Source organism: Apostichopus japonicus, chromosome 23 (assembly GCF_037975245.1).
Source record: "Apostichopus japonicus isolate 1M-3 chromosome 23, ASM3797524v1, whole genome shotgun sequence".
Classification (NCBI taxonomy): Eukaryota; Metazoa; Echinodermata; class Holothuroidea; order Aspidochirotida; family Stichopodidae; genus Apostichopus; species Apostichopus japonicus.
In genome coordinates, this window is record NC_092583.1 from 10,688,343 (window position 1) to 10,707,619 (window position 19,277).

The 19,277-nt window shown below is 37.7% G+C and overlaps 2 protein-coding genes across 2 annotated transcripts in view; one reads left to right on the forward strand and one right to left on the reverse strand.

The window, feature by feature from the left end:
• Positions 1-1,796: 1,796 nt before the first annotated feature.
• LOC139964671 (uncharacterized) lies at positions 1,797-15,903 on the forward strand. The gene is made up of 8 exons (XM_071966488.1): positions 1,797-1,930; positions 5,224-5,324; positions 6,751-6,829; positions 9,625-9,702; positions 10,081-10,116; positions 11,183-11,245; positions 11,969-12,058; positions 12,815-15,903. The coding sequence occupies exons 1-8, from the start codon at positions 1,907-1,909 to the stop codon at positions 12,890-12,892; spliced, it is 549 nt and encodes a 182-aa protein (XP_071822589.1). The 5' UTR covers positions 1,797-1,906; the 3' UTR covers positions 12,893-15,903.
• Positions 14,793-19,277, reverse strand: part of LOC139964673 (papilin-like) — a 28,635-nt gene continuing 24,150 nt past the window's right edge. Inside the window, exon 5 of the mRNA XM_071966489.1 lies at positions 14,793-17,873. Coding sequence (XP_071822590.1) covers positions 17,758-17,873 — 116 coding nt within the window. The 3' untranslated portion in view covers positions 14,793-17,757. The remainder of the gene's footprint in view (positions 17,874-19,277) is intronic.

The following is a 19,277-nucleotide window of genomic DNA, read 5'->3' on the forward strand; positions in this document are numbered from 1 at the left end:
TTTGGCCGCAATCCATGGTGTTTGCATGGAGGTGCTATATTAATACTTCTTAGACGTGCGAGCGATACTCGGTAGTAAACCCATAGGAGGATCAAAGGGAAATATCCCCCTTCACTCTTATCATCGTATTGCTTACAAAGCAAACATGATATACTGCCACGTGAATATTCTGGCATTCATAGGAATACTGTCCTCAACACGAGCAAGGTAATTATAATGCAATTTAATAGCTTTATCACTACAAATTGATAATCCTAAATTAAGTCGTAACAACTGAGTAGAGATGGGTCTTTCGATATAGGCCAATTCAACTGCTATATGGGCAAACAAAGTAGTGAGATCTTTGTGCCAGTTTGACTGTTCGAATGGATTGTAGCAAACGGTTTGTAACCTTACAAAAGAAAATAAAACCCATGTTCGCCCAGACAAAAGATCTGAAGTTTCAAACGACGCCGTAAATTCCAAAACGACAAATCCTCAAACGTCATGCATGGACGCTGAAACGAAGCTATGAAGTTCATATATCTCATAATCCGACGAAATTTGTTTTGGGGGTCGATATTATTCAAAAAGTTGAACATTGATAAAAACATTAATAACATTTTGAGATACAACACTCCAAAGTTTCGTTACAACACGTTCGAAGTTTGAGATAAAACACCTCAATGTTGTGATATTACCTCATTTCTTTCGTTGTAAAAATTTGGCAATCAATTTCGAGATAAGAGTCGCAATTTTGAAATAAAACTAGTGAAATTTCGAGGTGAAAATTCAAGATATGCGAGATAAAACGTCGAAATTTCTTAGATTAAACGACTCGTAGTGTTGAGATAAAAAAACGTGGAGCATTAGAGGTAAAAGGTCGAATTCATGTGAAAGTTGTGTGAAAAAGAAGTTTCCCCGACTGATGAATGTATAAATGGTCGGTGGTGGAATGGGCCAGAGGCGAATGAAGGATTTTAAAACGGAGGTGGACTGTATTGGGGCTTCTGAAATCAATTGCTTTGGAAGTGGGTGGGGCGACGGGTAGTCCTCCCCGGAAAAAGTAACTTTGAATAGTGAAATAATGTATTCTGGGACATATTTAGATTACAAGTTAGCTCAAAATGCATGATTGTGCAATTAAATAATAGAAAACTCCGAAACTTCCCCGAGTGATTTAGGTAGTGAGGCCTGGACCTCCGGGGACGGCCAGATACGAATGAAGTATTTGAGGACGGGTGCTGCCATGGTGTCATTGAAGCCACCCTTCCATGAATTAGGGTTGGAGTCCTCCCCCAGAAAAAACTCAGACAAAATGATAAGACTATAATCTAGTTAAAAATCAAAATTTCGCACGACTGATTAAGTTAAAGGCATGAACCGTTATAGGAGAGCCAGAGGCGAATGAAAGATGTCATATAGTTGAGGGAGTGCTGCCCTGGGGTCACTGTAAGCCATCTCCTATGTAGGGAAATTTGGGGTTCTTCCCCATGCAACAACAACAAAAAAGATGTCAAATGGTACATTCTGAGTCATATTTAGATTTTAAATCAAGCCTACATAAGAAGCTATAATAACTTCATGTAAGGTTGAATAAAAAAGGGGAAGTGGTGGGCACGATACAGGAATGGCCGAACTCTTCCCCGGCTCCCTGGTATCCCCTTTGCGCACGCCCCTGGTAGGGAATCTGTGAAATGCAAGAGATCATTGCAGGCGTCATGGATGATATAACAATCGTTTGTGCGTGTTTATGTTGAAGTATAATGCGGCTGCAAGTTGTTAATAAGTGTCTTAGTATATTAATTTGTTTGGCACCGATGGCCGTCCATGTAAACATTGGTAACTGAACTCTCTGTCTTTCAAGTTTCAGACATCATTGACTGATGGTCCAAATTCAGTGAATTCAGTATAGAATAATGACATCATGGGAAAGCGGGATACAAGAGTCGTAAGTGAATCAAAATAACCACTGTAGGCATTGTCTACTGTTGGGACCAAAATGACATTCATTGGCACAACCACTGACGCCGTTTTTAGGCAAGGCCCAACTGAGTAACTGAGCCTAGGCAAAGGCTCCGTTATCATTTTGCACTTCAAACGTTAGGCTAGTAGCGCCAGTACTAACTTAACGTTAGATTAGGTCTAGACTAAAGTAGGCCAATTGCTACTCGGTTGTATTGTACTAGCAATGTATGCGGTGAATTCGCCATAGCAAGGGCACTAATTTCCTTTTAAAGGATAGTGATAATGACAATCTCGCTGATTTTGCTCAGTGGTTTAGTTATATCCATCAGCTACGTGATTTCATCGACAGTTTTACTAGATTCCTCTTGAATAAGGCCTAGAACTTAGAAGAAAGAATACTTGTGCAGGAAGCTGGTCACATCGCCCAACAACTATTTGGCCCAACTGCCATTTCGCCCAACCAGCCTGGTCATTTCGCCCAACCAGCCTGGTCATTTCGCCCAACCAGCCTGGTCATTTCACCCAACCTTGATTAAATATTATACTTCAAAATGAAACGTTTGGGAATTGTTAACGTTACGGGATACGAACCGAATATTAAGGAAACTTGAAGTCCTTTAGTTTGTATAACTTTAGTAAGGAAACATTCGAAAATTGTTAACGTTACGGGATACGAACCGAATATTAAGGAAACTTGAGGATGGATCAGTGTTTTAGGGGTTAGGTTTGATAGGAAACGTTTGGGAATTGTTAACGTTACGGGATAACGGTGATATTATTCCACACCGATTCCCCTTTGTTTGTATAATAATATAACTTCCATTGTATGCGTAACTGCCTAAAGTAGTGTAATACTAAAACCCAAAATAAATCTAATTTAACTAGGGAAATAGAAAGGTGATAATATTCCACACCGATTCCCTTTGTCTGTATAATAATGTAACTTCCATTGTATGCGTAACCGCCTAAAGTAGTGTAATCCTCCCATTATACCCAAAATAACTGCTCAGACCCCGATCGATATCGAGCGGACCTCACTTTATTGACCTACCACGAAGTAATATCACCCAAACTAAATCAAATTGAACTAGTAAAATAGAAATAGTAATATTATTCTGACTGAATATCAGTAAAAAAATGGTTGGATGAAATGACCAACAAGGGTGGGCGAAATGACCATGCTGGTTGGGCAAAATGACCAGGCTGGTTGGGCGAAATGACCAGGCTGGTTGGGCGAAATGGCAGTTGGGCGAAATGGTTGTTAGGTGAATTGACCAGAAAGCCTTGTGCACACCTGCGTTGAAGTTACTGCATAAGTCGACGGAAACAGTGATATCACCCATGAATGTGTTTCAAAAAAAGAAATTGATATTTCCTTGTTTCACTGTGGCATTTTGGGCTGTTATCGTTAAGGGTTTTAGATTAGCATTATGATTGAAGCGACTGGTGGTTAGAAATACAATGAAAGAGATCTAAATTTACAGGTCTTTGGCCTTCAAACTTGCATAAAAAACATTTAAAAGAGCATATTTCATTTAAGTATCACCTCAAAGTGATGCTGCATCCAATTAATTGTGATCCTTCGCTACTCCAAACATGGACCAAACCTGTTTTGTGGGAAAACTGGCTCAAATTTTACAAATTTACCAAAAAGGATGAACATTTTTGTCAGCTAATTATCCAACAATAACTTAGGACTATAGTGTAAGTCTAGTCTAAGTATTACTCATTGTATTAATATGCCTTGCATTTGCCATGATTGATTTGTTTTGTGAACATCTAATACACCAACTAACGTAACTCGTTAGTAATACACTAATAGTATTACAGGCTGCAAATAATATACCTGGATGATACCTAGGATGATTTGCCCACATTAGGCTAGCTAGCTCGTTTTAAGTGTTAATGAAAGCTTCAATACGCGTAATGAATAATTGTATACGTCTATTAAGAGCTTATTTTTGGTCTCTTTGGATGTTTTGATGAGCAGTTCTTGTTACATGTAATGTAATGATAACTGCTAAAATGCATGACTCAGTTACATCTAGTACTGTATAGGCCTACTGTAGCAAGCCAATGTACATATAAAAAGATCAACACAGGTGGTTTGTTATTGTCTGACATCACTTGATAGAGATGATATGATTGGTTGATTTTGAAATATGAATAAGACAGGTGTGGTGTGCATGCATCATGATTGTTTGGGCCAACGAAATTGTCAATTTTTACAAAAAGGTTAATTAGGGTTCGTCGAGTAAACATTCTATCACAGTAGCCTCGCTTTCATCAATGGTTAGTTGCTGATGTAAATGAATGTAAGTGGAAATGAAACGCTAAAAATTCCAGATAAACGCAATATGGACCTTAAATCTCTTAGCATCGCAAGTTACTGTATAACATCCTGCTTGTAGACCTAAGCTTCATAGGGCTACAGAGTCAAGATGGATAATGCAGGGCTCCTCTAAAGTTCTAATGGTGGTAGAGCTTTATGCATGGCACGCTATTCACCCAATTACCAATCTTTTAATCACAAGAAATAGTTACTGTAGACAGTTTCTTGGTTTACATGTGACATTGAACATTTGTTTAATTGTTTAGGCATTTGATCATTAGTAACTTTTACTGTTTGCATTCCCAAATATCAAATATTGATCCATTTTCTTCCCAAAAGGTTGTGATCAAAATTATAGGTAGTAGGCCTAAGCATCATATATTTTGTTTTGTAATAAGCATATTACATTTGACTGAAAAAGAATTCAACAGTCTGACTCCACGAATGAAGTTTGTAGGATCCTTAGAAATACCAAAATTGTGCAACGTTCATATTGCTCAGGAAACATATTCTGTATGGAAAAGAAATTCCTCAGTAAGTTTTCAGCTAGTTCAATCCTGTTTTAGGATAGTACATCCTAACATGTTTACAGTGTACCTAGGCCTAAATGCTATGTTGAAAGTTCTTCATTAACCCTGGATGGCGGAGTTCTTTGTTAGGCATATGCATTTCAAAGTTGTGTAAATGTGCAAACCAATTTATATACAGTGTACTACATCCATATCATTCCTTTCTGTACTTCATCAGGCATTTGTGAACCCAATAGCTGCAGCTAGGGCAAGTGGTCCTAGGGAGCCAAGTGGCCCGACCATTCTGGATTACCTTAATCACCCTGGAAGGCGGAGTTCTTTGTTAGGCATATGCATTTCAAAGTTGTGTAAATGTGCAAACCAATTTATATCCAGTGTACTATATCCATATCATTCCTTTTTGTACTTCATCAGGCATTTGTAAACCCAATAGCTGCAGCTAGGGCAAGTGGTCCTAGGGAGCCAAGTGGCCCGACCATTCTGGATTACCTTAATCGGCCTGGAAGGCCGAGTTGGTAAGTTACAGACTTTGAATGAATTCCATTAAATGGCCATTGATTAGCCCATCAGAGGAGCTTTTTGAGTTTATTCGAAGCTTTTTGTAAACACATTCATGAGCATTTCTTGTATAGGATTGCAAATTAACCAAAATAAGACATCCTTCTACTTTTAATCTTTCCTTCAAGTGAATGGCGTGTTGAATGAGTTATTAATGAATTTGAAAAAATCCTCAACATTTCGTTGGTCGTAGACTTTTCATAGTCAATTTGTTTGCAGTAAATCACATATATTAAACAAAATTTCAAAATTTTGGATGTTAGCTTCACTTCTTGAAATAAAACTTAACTTAAAACAAACTAACAAGTTACTTTTCTATGGGATTTACTTTGGATTAGCATTGCAATACAACAGTTACAATTCCAAACGTTGCTTAACTTGGGTTACTGCAGGAAATCAATCAGAAGTTAATCTATCTGACACTGTGTAGCAGTCTTATGCGTATTGTTACACAAAATAAGCAAATTGCTATGTGGGTAAAAAAGATCTGTACATAACACTTTGTGATTGCCTAACCGGATTATTTTGTACGCTAAACGAAGGTACTGTAGGTATATATGTATTCACTGGTGTACTTAAGAGACTTTTTGTTAACTTTTTTACAAGGTTCATTAATTGTAATAAGCAGCCAGTTCAAATGAAAATATCAGCTTTTGTGGAAACATATGGGTTGGGTTAACTGTGAGTCATCCTGGGGTACTGTATGTGATCCTTATAGTGTTAACCCTGCAAGCTTTACTGTACCTTATGTCTGTGTTGAAAACAAGTTTTGTCTCTGCGAGCAGAAATCATGGTACAGGATTCGATGTCAATCTGAAGTTCTAGCCAAGACATTTATGTGGGGATGATGTACAGTACTGTACATTGAGCTTGCTCTGAAAAAAAAAAAAACTTAAAAAAGAGTATGCATCAGTCTGATCAGGTACCCCAAGGTCAAGAAAACAACTAGGGAACCTACAGTACTTAAAATAATTTTACGTATTTATACTTAATTATACTTAAAGGCATTGAAGAGTTAACTTTCCATTGCTTGCATGTGAAATTTCCTGCTTGTCGCTACAAAATGCAGACAATAATGAAACGTGATACCTTGTTATCTTTAGCTGGACCTAAGATGTCCATCGCTGTATCGTGTGTACACTGTGCTGTGGGTATTGACCACAGCTGAATGTACTGACTGTAGGTAGCCCGCTGTATGCGTATTTTCTGGGATCGTAGGTGGTGTCTAACACTTCTGTTACACCTCATTCGAAACTAGGTCAGATTACCTGCATTAGAAGTTTGTTTTTGCGCGAGTCTTCACACCCTTTAAAATACTTATACGTTAACTTAGACAGGTCATACAGTACTCGGTCAACTAACTGTCAACTTATTTTGTTTTAGGGAAGAATACCAAGAGCAGCTGAGGAAAAGTAAAGAGAAATCAAGTACAATGGCACAGTGGGAAGAGAAGATGAACGAGGTAAGGTTTCCCGGTAGACTCAAAGAATGATGAGTAGTATTTCTGGTGATTAACTTACATCTTCAGTGGACAGTAACAACACCGAAACCTACGGTACCTTAAAGTTTCAAATATAAGTGTATGGGTTCAACAGTTCTCTCTGAGTAATACTTTTCAAGTATCATTTTCTAATTGGGCAGGACAGGGGAAGGGGGAAGGAAGGCATTTAAGTGTAAGGGATGGGTGTTGCTCTGGGGGGCGACGGGTAGGACTGACTTCTATATGTAAATTCCTTTCTTACATTCTGTAATGTCAGTTACGGTACAGTACTACAAGCCCCGAAAAAATGTTTCTTTTGTACTCCTGCCAGGGACGTAGCCAGGGGGGGAGCAGGGGGAGCGACCGCTCCCCCCCTTTCAGTGTCGAAAAAAATGTTTAAAAACCGTCCTTTTTTTTTGCATGGTATTTTGTCAGTGCTCTTTTGATCTTGAATACTCGTCAGCTCCGTTAACTCGATTATAATCGTAGTAACATTCACGCCTACTGATTCAACTACTTACTAAGTTTGGCATATGCAATTAGCTAAATTTAGCCTATAGCCTATTACAAGCCTACAGTTGGCCACTGCGTAATAAAATACTGTACATATTGCCTACCTAACCTCACTCTATGGAATGTCACGAACCGTATGCACAACAACGTCGACAACGTTCGTTCTTATCCTTTTTATGATTCGTCCTAAGTTGTTGCACGAACAGCATGTTATGAAGCTAAGCTACTGTAGCAATCGTACGTGATATGCACTTCCTATAAATAATTATTACACTGCTAATACACTGCAATAACGATATTTGTTTTCAGGCCACTGCATATCTGGCTATATTACAAAATATGAAAGTTTATATTGTCCATCAGTTAAGTTCCTCAAATGTATTAAAGTCCAGACATTGGACAATAAACAAGAATCATCCTACTGGAAAAATTGTAAAAGAGCACTATGTTTGTCTTCTGATATATTATGTAAAAGAACATGTGAAAGAATTCAAACAGGAAACAAAATCTGCTGATGATATCATATCATATGATCAGGGGCATAGCCAGTATGTAGCACTGTAGGCCCGGGCCTACACTTTTTTTGGGCCAAGTTATCTTTTTTTTTTAAACACCCATAATTCAAATCCATAGGCTTGCTGGACGAGTTTAAGAGTCTAGACAGGAAAAACTATTGAAATTAACGTAGCAAGAATATGGCTAAATTAGGTGACCTATTCTTCTGTCATCTAGGCTGTCATTTCTATTGCGTGCCATTTCATTCAACACTCTACCCGCCGAAAAAGACTAGGATCCGATCTTGTCAGTTTTTTTTACATCTAGTTAAGAACCCGTTAACGCAGATAATATTTCAGTTGAGAAAACAGTTGAGAAATTTGCATCAGATGGCAATCGTCGGATAGCTCTCGCCTTCTCTTATAAGCCAACTTAAACATTTACTAGCTACAGTTGTATCAAAGACAATTACTGGCTAAAGTTGTATCAAATACATTTCTGGCCTATCTTTGTATTTACAAGTATCAGAAGTTGAAAAGTAAGACTACTCTGTACATGTACCTTGCTAATTTTAAATACATTATGTAGTATTGAATTACGTACTATTTTAACTCGTTTGTTTTTGGGGTTTAAAAGTTAGCAAGAGGCCCGGGAACCAGAATGAACACTCGGGAAGGGCTGTTTCCGGCCATCTGGGGGGTTTGTAAAACCAAAAATTTTCTTGTACAACCGATGGTGGCGCTCCGCTCAGATAGTCGTGCCTACGACTTTGAAAATCCATATCAATCGCAAAAAGTGCTCCCCCCCTTTCAAATTCCTGGCTACGTCGCTGACTCCTGCTTTTCATGCTGATGTTATACTCTGTTATTTACTCTTGTCCCTTTGTTCACTTATAAATATGATAAATAAGTAACCGGAACATACTCTTTAAAGAACCAGATTGTTACCGTATTCCAGTGATGTAAACTGTCAACTCTTATGAAATTTAAAAAAAAGAAAATTTTCTGATGAATACCAATTATGGCTTCAAAAAACCGGGAAAACTGAAAAGGTTTGTGCAGGTAAAAACTAACTTTGACTGATGAAGGAGGACCGTATTTATTAGCATCCTGGCGAAGTCCGCATTCGATTCCTATGTATCGTTACCAATGTAGTCAGGTTGGCGTGTGTGTGTTATTAGAGATCAAGGTTCGTTTGGTTTTGTTAAAATTCTTAATAAGTATAGTAAGGATAATTCTGTGAGTTCTGTAAAAAAAGCCAACTCTTGCTCATATCCGTCACCTGGTCCTGAACAGATTCTCAAAAGGACCAACGGTTGATTTGTGATATTTTTGGCAATAATATCATGTGTGTACATCGGGCCACATAACAATTTTAGGACAGTGCTGCTCCCTTGTAAATATTCCTTACAAGCAAGGAACCATAGTGCCCTTGGGCTCTTGTTAGATAATAACATCTGAAGTTGATGTGCTTGCACCAAAGTGTTATTCTTTCAGTAAGTTGACTAGAACAAGCTGTAATTATTTTAAACTATGAATTTCTCCAAACATGTTGGACGGAATTTGCATTCAAATTTCACGAAGATGCTGAGCCTACACGTTCTTCTCTCGTTAGTCAAGAATAAATTCTCATCTGTACTAGCTCTGTCCTTTTAAAGAGATATTTTATATTTCTGAAGGAGTGGTTTAGGAGGTGTTCTCTCCATCACTGTAATCCGAGTCCGTTGACTTCTTGCGAAAAACGACCTTCCTTCTTTTTAATTTTGTCAGCAATTTCGTGACGATCTGAAGAAGAATCGAGAAAGTCTCCTCAAGTCTGCATCGAAGTCCAAGAAATCTTCTAAAGAGGTAAGCGATTTAAAACCTTGTACTTAGCATAAATGTCGTTAAGCAGGGACAAATCCTGTAATGGTTTTCAAGGTGCGCATAGTGGTAAATTGCACACTAATTAAGCACTAATTTATGCACTGTTTGTTACCATGTGTGCATTTTGTTTGATTGATTCCAAACATCTCATCAAGTTTGAAGTTTTCCTTCTTTTTTTTTCTTCTTAGTGGATGATAGAGGAAAGAATTGAGTTTGGAAATGAACTTTTTTTATGATCATTTTCAATGGTTTTTGTGCTACTTTTGGTCATCCAAAATCTGGACCATTTTACCTGACCTTATTGTCAGTTCTGCTTTTTTTTCTATCAGTACTCAATATTATTTTGCTTTCTTTTCATAGAAAAAGAAGAAAAGTAAGACAAAGAAAAGGTCAAGGGTGAGTTCTTTCATAATTAATCGAAATATTCTATTTGATATGCAAATTTTTGTCCATTGTGATGCTATCTAGTAAACATAGAACAGTACTTAAATGTTGGGAAAAAACACTTGGAAATAAAGTCATCTTTCTTCTAACTTGTTGACATTAGTTTTGGTGTCGGCAGTTTGTGCAGCCTGTGAGAAGATGTTCAAGTATGGCTCTATTTCTAGCCTTTGAACAGCCATCCCTGATGAATTCATGATCAACTGTATTTTAACACTCTGTGCGCAGTTGTTAAAGAGAGGATGATGACATTGTTTCAAGCTAAAAGAGGATGTGTTTTTTTTGTGATTAATCATTGGATAAGCAAGATAAAGATGATTGAGTTATATCAAATATAGTAGGTTCTAAGGCAGGGTTGTCCAACCTTTTGCAGAGGAGGGCCAAATGGAATGATTATGATGAAAGAGGGGGCCGCATGAACCCTACGCTCGATTTTTCGATTTTTTGCCCGAAGCCAAGGCAACAAAATGTGAGCACTGCGCGCGGAGCGCACTGATTCATTTTCCTTCCTGATAAAACATATGAATAAAGTCCAGCCGCCCTCCCCCCCCCTCCGCTGATAGTGTCACACAAACTGACCTGTACGCAGTTTGTTGGACCCAGAAGGCTCGAATGATTGATTATATAGCTTATCAATAAATCTGCTCACTAAAATTTCGCACCGTAGAGCATCTCTGGCGGGCCGGACACAACCCTGCGGCGGGCCGGACTGTGGCCCGCGGGCCATAGGTTGGACAACCCTGTTCTAAGGCTTATAGTCTAGGGTCTGAGGTAGACTACTGATACAATAGATCAGATTTCTTATTTTACCATCAAAGAAATGCAATACAATGTTTGGCATAGATTTGTACACAACTTGCATGACAGTTTAGTCAGGCAGAATGAACTAGGAGATGAAAAGTCTGGTAAACATGTATAGCCTTGTTTCAAATTGGTGTTTTAACAAATGTTGCATTTCGATTAAAAGAACCCTCTACTAATGTAAATTGTTTTTCTTCTCCCGTCTCTCTTCGATTCTAAGTCGCCTTCTTCATCATCTACATCATCCTCATCTTCCTCTGACAGTGAATCAAAAGATGAAAGGGTAAGTTCAAGAAAAACTTGAGAGGAAAAATCAGAAATAAGTAAACCGTAAAATAAATAAACAAAAAAGACAATATTACAAAAGTTTGAGAGTATGGTGAGAATTTATTATCATCATAAAAGTTTGACAACTTTTATCAAACTTACACGTACCTCAAATGGATTATTATCCAGTTGCTAACATTAAGATGAAATGGGCAAATAATGCACACATTAACACCGGTTGTACCCCAGTTCCCCCCCCCCCCCCTTGTACCCCATTTACACCATTGTACCACCCCACTTCTATAGAACATGGAAAATTTGTTCTTTGGGTAATATTTTTACTATTGAGAACCAAATTTAGTTCCAATCATGCTTACAGTAAGCTTTTTTTCACAATTTTAGTCTGGACATGGCCAATAAAGTTCAATCCTAGTTGAAACATAAGAAACTTGTCCATTGAAATATCACAAGGTAGATGGATGCCCATCCCTCTCCCTCCCTCTCCCCCTCTGTCTCTCTTAATTTATGAGTTATTGGTATGAATTAATAAGGGTTAACAAGAGGTGAAGGAAGTTTCCCTATCAATTGCACAGGTCTGTACTGGAAGTGCTTCAGAGTGTTCGTACACAGAAACATGTCGCCCGAATTAGAAGACTAAAAGTCCATCTGGTTATGAAGTAAAGTAGAAATGGTTAAAGTCTATTTCAAGGTTAAATCGTTTGTTTTTTGTTCGATCCAGGAGAGGAAGAGAAGAAAGAAAAGCAAGAAGAAAAGACGTCATTCAAGTTCTTCCGACGATAACTCTGAAGCTGAAGATCATAAATATATCGTAAGTTTTGCCAAATCATCGGATAGATCTGTTAATGTGCCCTCCTTGCCCCACTCATCGTTGCTTACATTTAGTATTCCCAGCCTCAGACAGGGTTGCCCTAGGTATTTATCTTGGCCAGTTTTAGTCTTGTATGCATACGTTTTAGTCCCCCCACCCCTCCCTCCAGTCTCATTTATGGTTGTTTAGCTTTGCCCAGCCTCACTCTGTAAGCTTATTTTAGCCGGTCTCACTCAAGGTTCTTTATGCTTAGTATTTGTGTCTTGTATCAATCGTGGCCGCTATGGTGCTGCACTTTGCTTCAGTTGTAGTCTGCCTGGTCTGGTGGTTGCATTGGGGAGTAGATTCAGGCGCGTGGCCAATGGGGGGGGGTGAAGGGGGTGACCCCCTCCCACCCTTGAGCATATATTTGGATTTTTTTCATGATATCACTAGTAATTTCAAAATAGAAGATGCAACTTACAAGGTCTGGGAAGTGCCATTTCCAGCAATCTGGGAGGCATTTTCGGCAAAAATTTTCTTTTACGCTTCGTGCCAACCCATGGTGGTGCTTTGCTTAGATAGTTTGACTATTTTTTTTTATGTCACAAGTTTGAAGATGAGTGTAATGACTGTATGGTATTATAGAATTGAGTTGTCATGTTCTAAGAAATGAGATGGATGTAAAAATGTCAAACATTCAAAAAGAGAGGCATCACTGTTGTAACTTTCATTACAAGGAGAGACATTTTGAGTTTATATTTTCTATTTTTACAGAGCTCTCACAAATCAAAGAAAAAGAGATCGAAGAAAAGTCACAAGAGGAAGAAAAGTAAGAAGAATGAGAGAGACTGATAACTTCTGAGTTGATGAAAAGTCTGCGATATGATGTGACCAAGTGGATCTGTTACTATTAAAGCATGGCAGGCCAGTCTTTATTCTGAGTGTATAGAGCCCTCTGTGAGAAGTCTATCTTCCTATTGACAAGACCATATCTAGGGTATCTGTGACTATTAAACCAGGGCAGACCAGTCTTTCTTTATTCTGAGTGTATGGAGCAGTCTGTGAGACCTTGTGGATCTGTTACTATTAAACCAGGGCTGACCAGTCTTTCTTTGATCCTAGTTAAAAAGAAGCAGTTGAAGAGATGTCTATTTTCGGTGTGACAAGAATCTCTCCAAGGGTAACTACCACTCTTAAAGGAGGGCTGGCCTTTAAATCTGAAACCACCATTTAGATTGTGTCACTATTAAACAGATATGCTGGTGGTCACCTTGGTTTGTTCTGGGTATTAACATTAAAGGCGAGTTGTTGCTGGATAACAAGTGAAACCCAACACATCTGAGTAGAACCCATAGTAATCACTATTCATCTCCTTGCTGGGTTTATTGTGAATGCTTGGAACTTCAGAATTTTGGTATTTTTGGAGAAGGCCACTTTACCCCCAATTTTTTTTTTTTTTTTGTGCAATTAGGTAACACTGTGGAATATTTATTAAAACATTGCAATTGGGATCCTGTAGCCTAGGTAACCCGATGTCACTAGTAGTGAGTTGAAGGAATTGTAAGATGTTAAACTAGGATGGAAGACAGAATTCTCAAAGTAGATTGTATGACAATCAGCACTTACAATCTGGGAAAAGTTTTAGTATTGAAATGTTTTGAATCCTTTGAACCTTTGTCTCTCATAAAAATTACTTATGGTTTCAGTGTACAAAGACGGCTATACATCTTTGTTGCACTTGTATAGCAATTAGCCCATTTTGTATAGCATTTTGGGATGCGATACTTGGATGAAATTATTCCCAGACTAAGGGGCGTCAGTAGGGCCTCAGCAGAAGCAGTAGCCTCGGATGTGGAATTGCACTTAGTTTGCTTAATAGGCTCAAGCAGTTTTTGCTTGTCAGTGAGAGGGAAAGAGAGAGAGAGAGGTGGAGAAAGGGGTCCAAGGGGAGGGAAATAGTAAAAAAAAAGGAGGGTCACTTTGGTTCTGTAGAATATTCTTCATCATACTTATCGGCAGCACTTTCAGTTTATGGAAAGCTTGCCAACATTTTTAAACTTTTGTACAAAGGAACTTGAAATATGCTTCAAGGTGCAAGTGTCTTATTACTATATATGAGGAGATAAAAAATAAAAAAACTTTTTGAATAATGTTTTTGGATAATGTTTTCAAGATGAATTTTTAGAACAAATGTGTTTTGGAATTACTAGATGGACAAGTTGAGTAAGTGCAAAAGATTTATCGCTGACTATGTTACATTAGTCATAAAGTAGACGTTTAATAGGTCTGATAGCTTTTATAAAGACACACCAGCGTGCTTGCCCTACTGCCTTAGTCCTACAGCACTCTCATTGCGCATGTAGTTAGACCTTGCCAGTAGTTTATCATTGTTATCAAGGGTTTATGCTTAAGGACAGGTTGATACCAGTTTGTCAAGTAGGGGGGGGGGGGGGCAGGCTTCATACTTAATAGGAATTCGTACAGAGCGTTGCTCTTGCTATACGAGTGACAACTGAGTGGTCAATGTCACAAGTGGCTGGGGTTTATTGATCATAGTAATGAAACCTAATCAGTTTGTTCAAAAGAGGAAGTTTTAATCATAATTTTGTGAACTGCCTAGATATTTTTAGATATGACTCATAATAGGGGGGGGGGGGTTCGTTTACATTGCTGTGTGTATCTTGTAGGTGGTACAAAACCCAAAACAATAGACCGAAAAGCAGATAGAAAAACAAAAAGATTCTTTTGTCAATTGTGCCTCGGTGTGATATCACTTCTCCTTTGTTCAAATTCCCTTTAAAGTACAAAATGTATGAACTTCAAATGAACATATATTACGTAAATGGCACGTAGGAATTTCACCATGATGTTAAAAATCTATTCCCTATCTATTTTACAGGCCTTTTTTCATTTTTTTTGCACTGGCCATTTCTTTTAAAGAATTTTCAATCCATTTAAAGTTTTCATTTTTGACAATCTTTGTTTGATATTACAGAAGAGACCCAGAGAATGTATATCTCGTATCATCTCCATGAGTGTGTTTAGAAATGATGAAATCCCGCAACAATTTCCAAAAGTTGTTGGTAGAAGACATCAGTTTACCAATAAATTTGTTGCATTCCAAAAAACAAAAATCAGGTTCTCTCGAATTAGGTGGCACCAGATTGTCGCAACCCGGGAAATAATTTGCTGTGCATATATTTGTAGCATTGTCAAAGGTTCTCAACTGTGTCTCTTATAAAATAATGTGGTTCAAATGTACTAAACCTGCTATAAAAATTTGCGTGTCTATAAGGAATGTTGCCAATTTTTGCAATATTAATTTTTTTGCAATACGATTCTGGATAAATTGTATGTGACTGTATAGACCTCTAAGTTATTTTCAGGGGTATCCAAATATGTTTAATTAATATTACATGTTTTGATCAAAATATATTCAGATGTTATGACATACTTCTACTTTTAAATGTATTGAAAATAGGTAAAAAAATCATGATATTGGCCACTCTCTTTAACTGTCGAAAATTATGAATAGTTTCAGCAACAAACTTAAATTTCAAAGTGTAATATTGTAGGAAAGGAAACACACAAGGGCTAGAAGATAAATGCATTTATCCACCCTTTCTTCCTTCTGTCTGAAAATTCTGCGTAGAGAAATTATTATTATTATTAATATTTTCAGTTTTGGGAGAATTATTTAAAATAAAAGGGCCACAGAAGTGTTCGATTCTAAAGCAACTTCTACATTTTGTATATTGGTAAGAAGATTGCCGAAAGTAATTTTGTCCTTTTGTGGTTCACACCTGTCATACCTTCCATGTTTATATTCGTTTTATTGAAATAAATTGCTCCTGACAAATTCATCTGTGTATTAATGTTTTTGATTTTTTTTTGTTGGTCGTTGAATGAGTATTTCAAATCTTGTCTTTTAGAGGGTTTTCGTATGTTGGTTTACAACAACATCCCTTCACATATTAGGTTTTAGAAGTTGTATACCAACCATGGCTCATGTAGGTGTTACCTCTCTAAATGGGTAAACGCTTAACATAATTAGACGAACAGAGGAGCTGACGTCATCAAGATTTAGCTTAAAGGAGCGTGCTACTTGTTAAATATTTATTTAAACGTTGTGGATATCGTGAAAATTAACATAACGAACGAAGTATTTCTGCTTTATATTTGCCCTCCATTATAACCTCCCCTCTACTGTCTATAACTTTGCCCATTAAGTCTTCAAAGATCATACTCTAATACGGCACCAATCAAATCTGACGAAAAGTAAAACATGTTCGGGTACATTTACGATATATATTCACGGAAATAATGCACATACAAGATGACGTCATGGAATGTCACACGACTTCACAACCTGTCACGAGTCTTAAAGGGAGGGAAAACTCGCGCACAAAGAAATGTCTCATGCCGGTAATCTGACCTAGTTTCGAATGAGGTGTAACAGAAGTGTTAGACACCACCATCGATCCAAGAAAATACACACAGCTTGCTACCGTCGGTGATTAGACACTAGTGCATATTCAGTACTTGCATCTACGGTCAATACCCACAACAGTGTACATTGCAGCGATGGACATCTCAGGTCTAGATAAAAGAAGATAAGGTATCACGTTTCATTACTGTCTGCATTTTGTAGCGACACGAACAAAACGTCACTTGCAAGCAACGGAAAGTTAACTTTGTCAGATGGCCGCACGTGGTTTTGGGCGAGTCTTCAATGCCTTTAAGACGTCACAAGATAAGATTATAAAGTCATATTGTCTTGTACTTGGCCGACAGTATAAACTGCGGATTTATTAATAACAACTTTCAGCAGGCTAACATTACATAACAGTTAACAAAGATATACTATATAGACAGGCAAAATACTTCAAGATTTCGATTTAGATAAAACGACACAATTTTTAGTTACACGCAAGAAATACAAGAAGAGACGTATTAGAAACAATATGTAGATTAATATTAAACCTCTGTAACTAATTATGGTATTTTTATATTGATAATAAACCACTACACAGAAGATCTTAAGTGTTGTCTGAAAAAGTGAGGTAAGAAACTTTTATGTTAATGTAATTGCCAAAATAATACAAACAATTTGCAAGACTCATCAAACGAACACTTAAACTGTAATATTTAGAAAAAGACAATTGCCAAATAAAAATATTGGTTGGAGCATGGGTGATTTTTCGTCTCATCAAGGAGACCACTCTACCAACACTGACCCTATAAGATGATTTATAAACCCCTTTTACATCGACGGAAAAAGTTTCTGATCTGTTAAAGATGAAAATTAAGAAATTTATAGCCCACGCATATTCTGCAGCTCTTTGAATACCGACCGGACAGACAATGTGGGAGTGAACATGTTTGCCCTCGACCCCCTCCCCCCCCCCCCCAGGACCAAACCCGCTATTACCTGTCTTCCGTGGATTGCCGACTAGGAGAATGGAGATCCGAAAGAAGAGAGATTCTTTCTTGATAACGTCACTCATGTTACAGGGCACGTCTTATCGTCTGGCAATCTTTAAATTCATTTCCTCATTTCTTAGTTGCAAATGAAATTGAATCTTAAAATATGGTTAGGCCTACAGTTTATATATCTATATACATATGTATATCGTATTATTATATTGAAAAATGCTGGTACGACTACTGCTCACGTTGTTGGTCAAATATTTTGTAAAAAAACATTATGTAGAGGCTCAGATATCATTTAGATCGACGCAGTTACAGGTCTCGCAATTCTTTTCATCGGCGTAGTACAGTCCTGAAGGGCATTCATCGGGGCAAAAGATGGCATCGCACTGTTGTCTCAACGCTGTATAGAAAGAAAGAAAGAAAAAATAATAAAGATGGATCGTGCTCGGCTCAAAGCCTAGAGCAATAGGTGGGCCCATTATCCCTAAAGCAGGGTTTCCCTAACTTTACCCCCCCCCCAAAGAACCCCCTGTGGGTGTCAGAGTTGTCCACGAACCACCAACTTTTCGAGACACGATCTGAGCCATTATTATACTATAATACGCATAACTGCCTGTGTCTGTTTCATAATTCAGTTATTGATCACGTGCACGGTACGGTACTACTATGGCAACATATGTGTATGGAACGCGAAAAGAGTCTGTCGATAGGTACGACTTTTGCACATTACTAAATTATATGATATATCAGATTTTAGTTCAACAAAATGTAATTTAGTTTTGACTTTTAGAAACGTCTCACGAACCCCCTGGGATGGACTCACGCACCCCCTGGGGGTTCGTGCAAAAAGTTTGTAAATATGCACACATATGATAACGTTTCCTTCCCATTTCCTATAGTTATTTTGCACTTTCCCAAGCTACTTTCCCCCCTCAGTACCTAATATTTGCACGAACATGACTTAACGGTATGCTGTATTTGCCCCAAATATGCTAGATATTCAAATATGGTCACATTTGGTCAAAATTCTTAAACTGTTATTTATTACAATCTTCGAGGAAATTTTCCTCACTGGGACATTCAGTCATCTTGTGTGTTCCTTAAAAATGTCTGAGAATAATTTGGAGAGTAAAGACCTCCAGGAAAGTACTTTTTGAAAACTTCTAGCAATTATATCGTGCTATAATTTAGGGCCTATACTGACAACCTCTTACTATGAATTCACGGCGACCTTTGCTTGATGTCAACATACTTTGTCCATTTTAGTATAGATAATAAGAATTATTCCTAAGGCCATAATGATCTGTGATTTACTAAGTAATTTTGCTTTCACGTGAACGTAATACTCCTTTGAAATGATCTTAACAGATAAAGAACCTACAACTACGTCACAGTTTTGTGATTTAAGGCGTGCGTCCTGCGCGTGTAATTACTCTTTCTGTACAGATTATGCAACTAATTAATGGTCCATACAAAAAAATGAGATCGTCCATGCAGGCTAATCGAGCATTCAGTAATTGTACGTCAATCGTATTGACTATTAACTTCGGTCAAAACTTTCCTTCTTTTATAACCAGCTGCTGTTTTAACACAAGAGGAAAACAGTAAAAAAGCAAAGAAATTAAGAAAAACTTAGGGAAGGCGCTTAGGGGGGGGGGGAGGGGGAGGTCATTGATCTTTGTACTAGTGACTAAGCTAGACGAAACTGTCAGAAACTTTTCGTGCTTGAAAATATGTTTTCGGATGTGAATATCGGTATCGTTTTTAATGACTATAACGGTTTAATCGGTTTCTTATGTGCAAC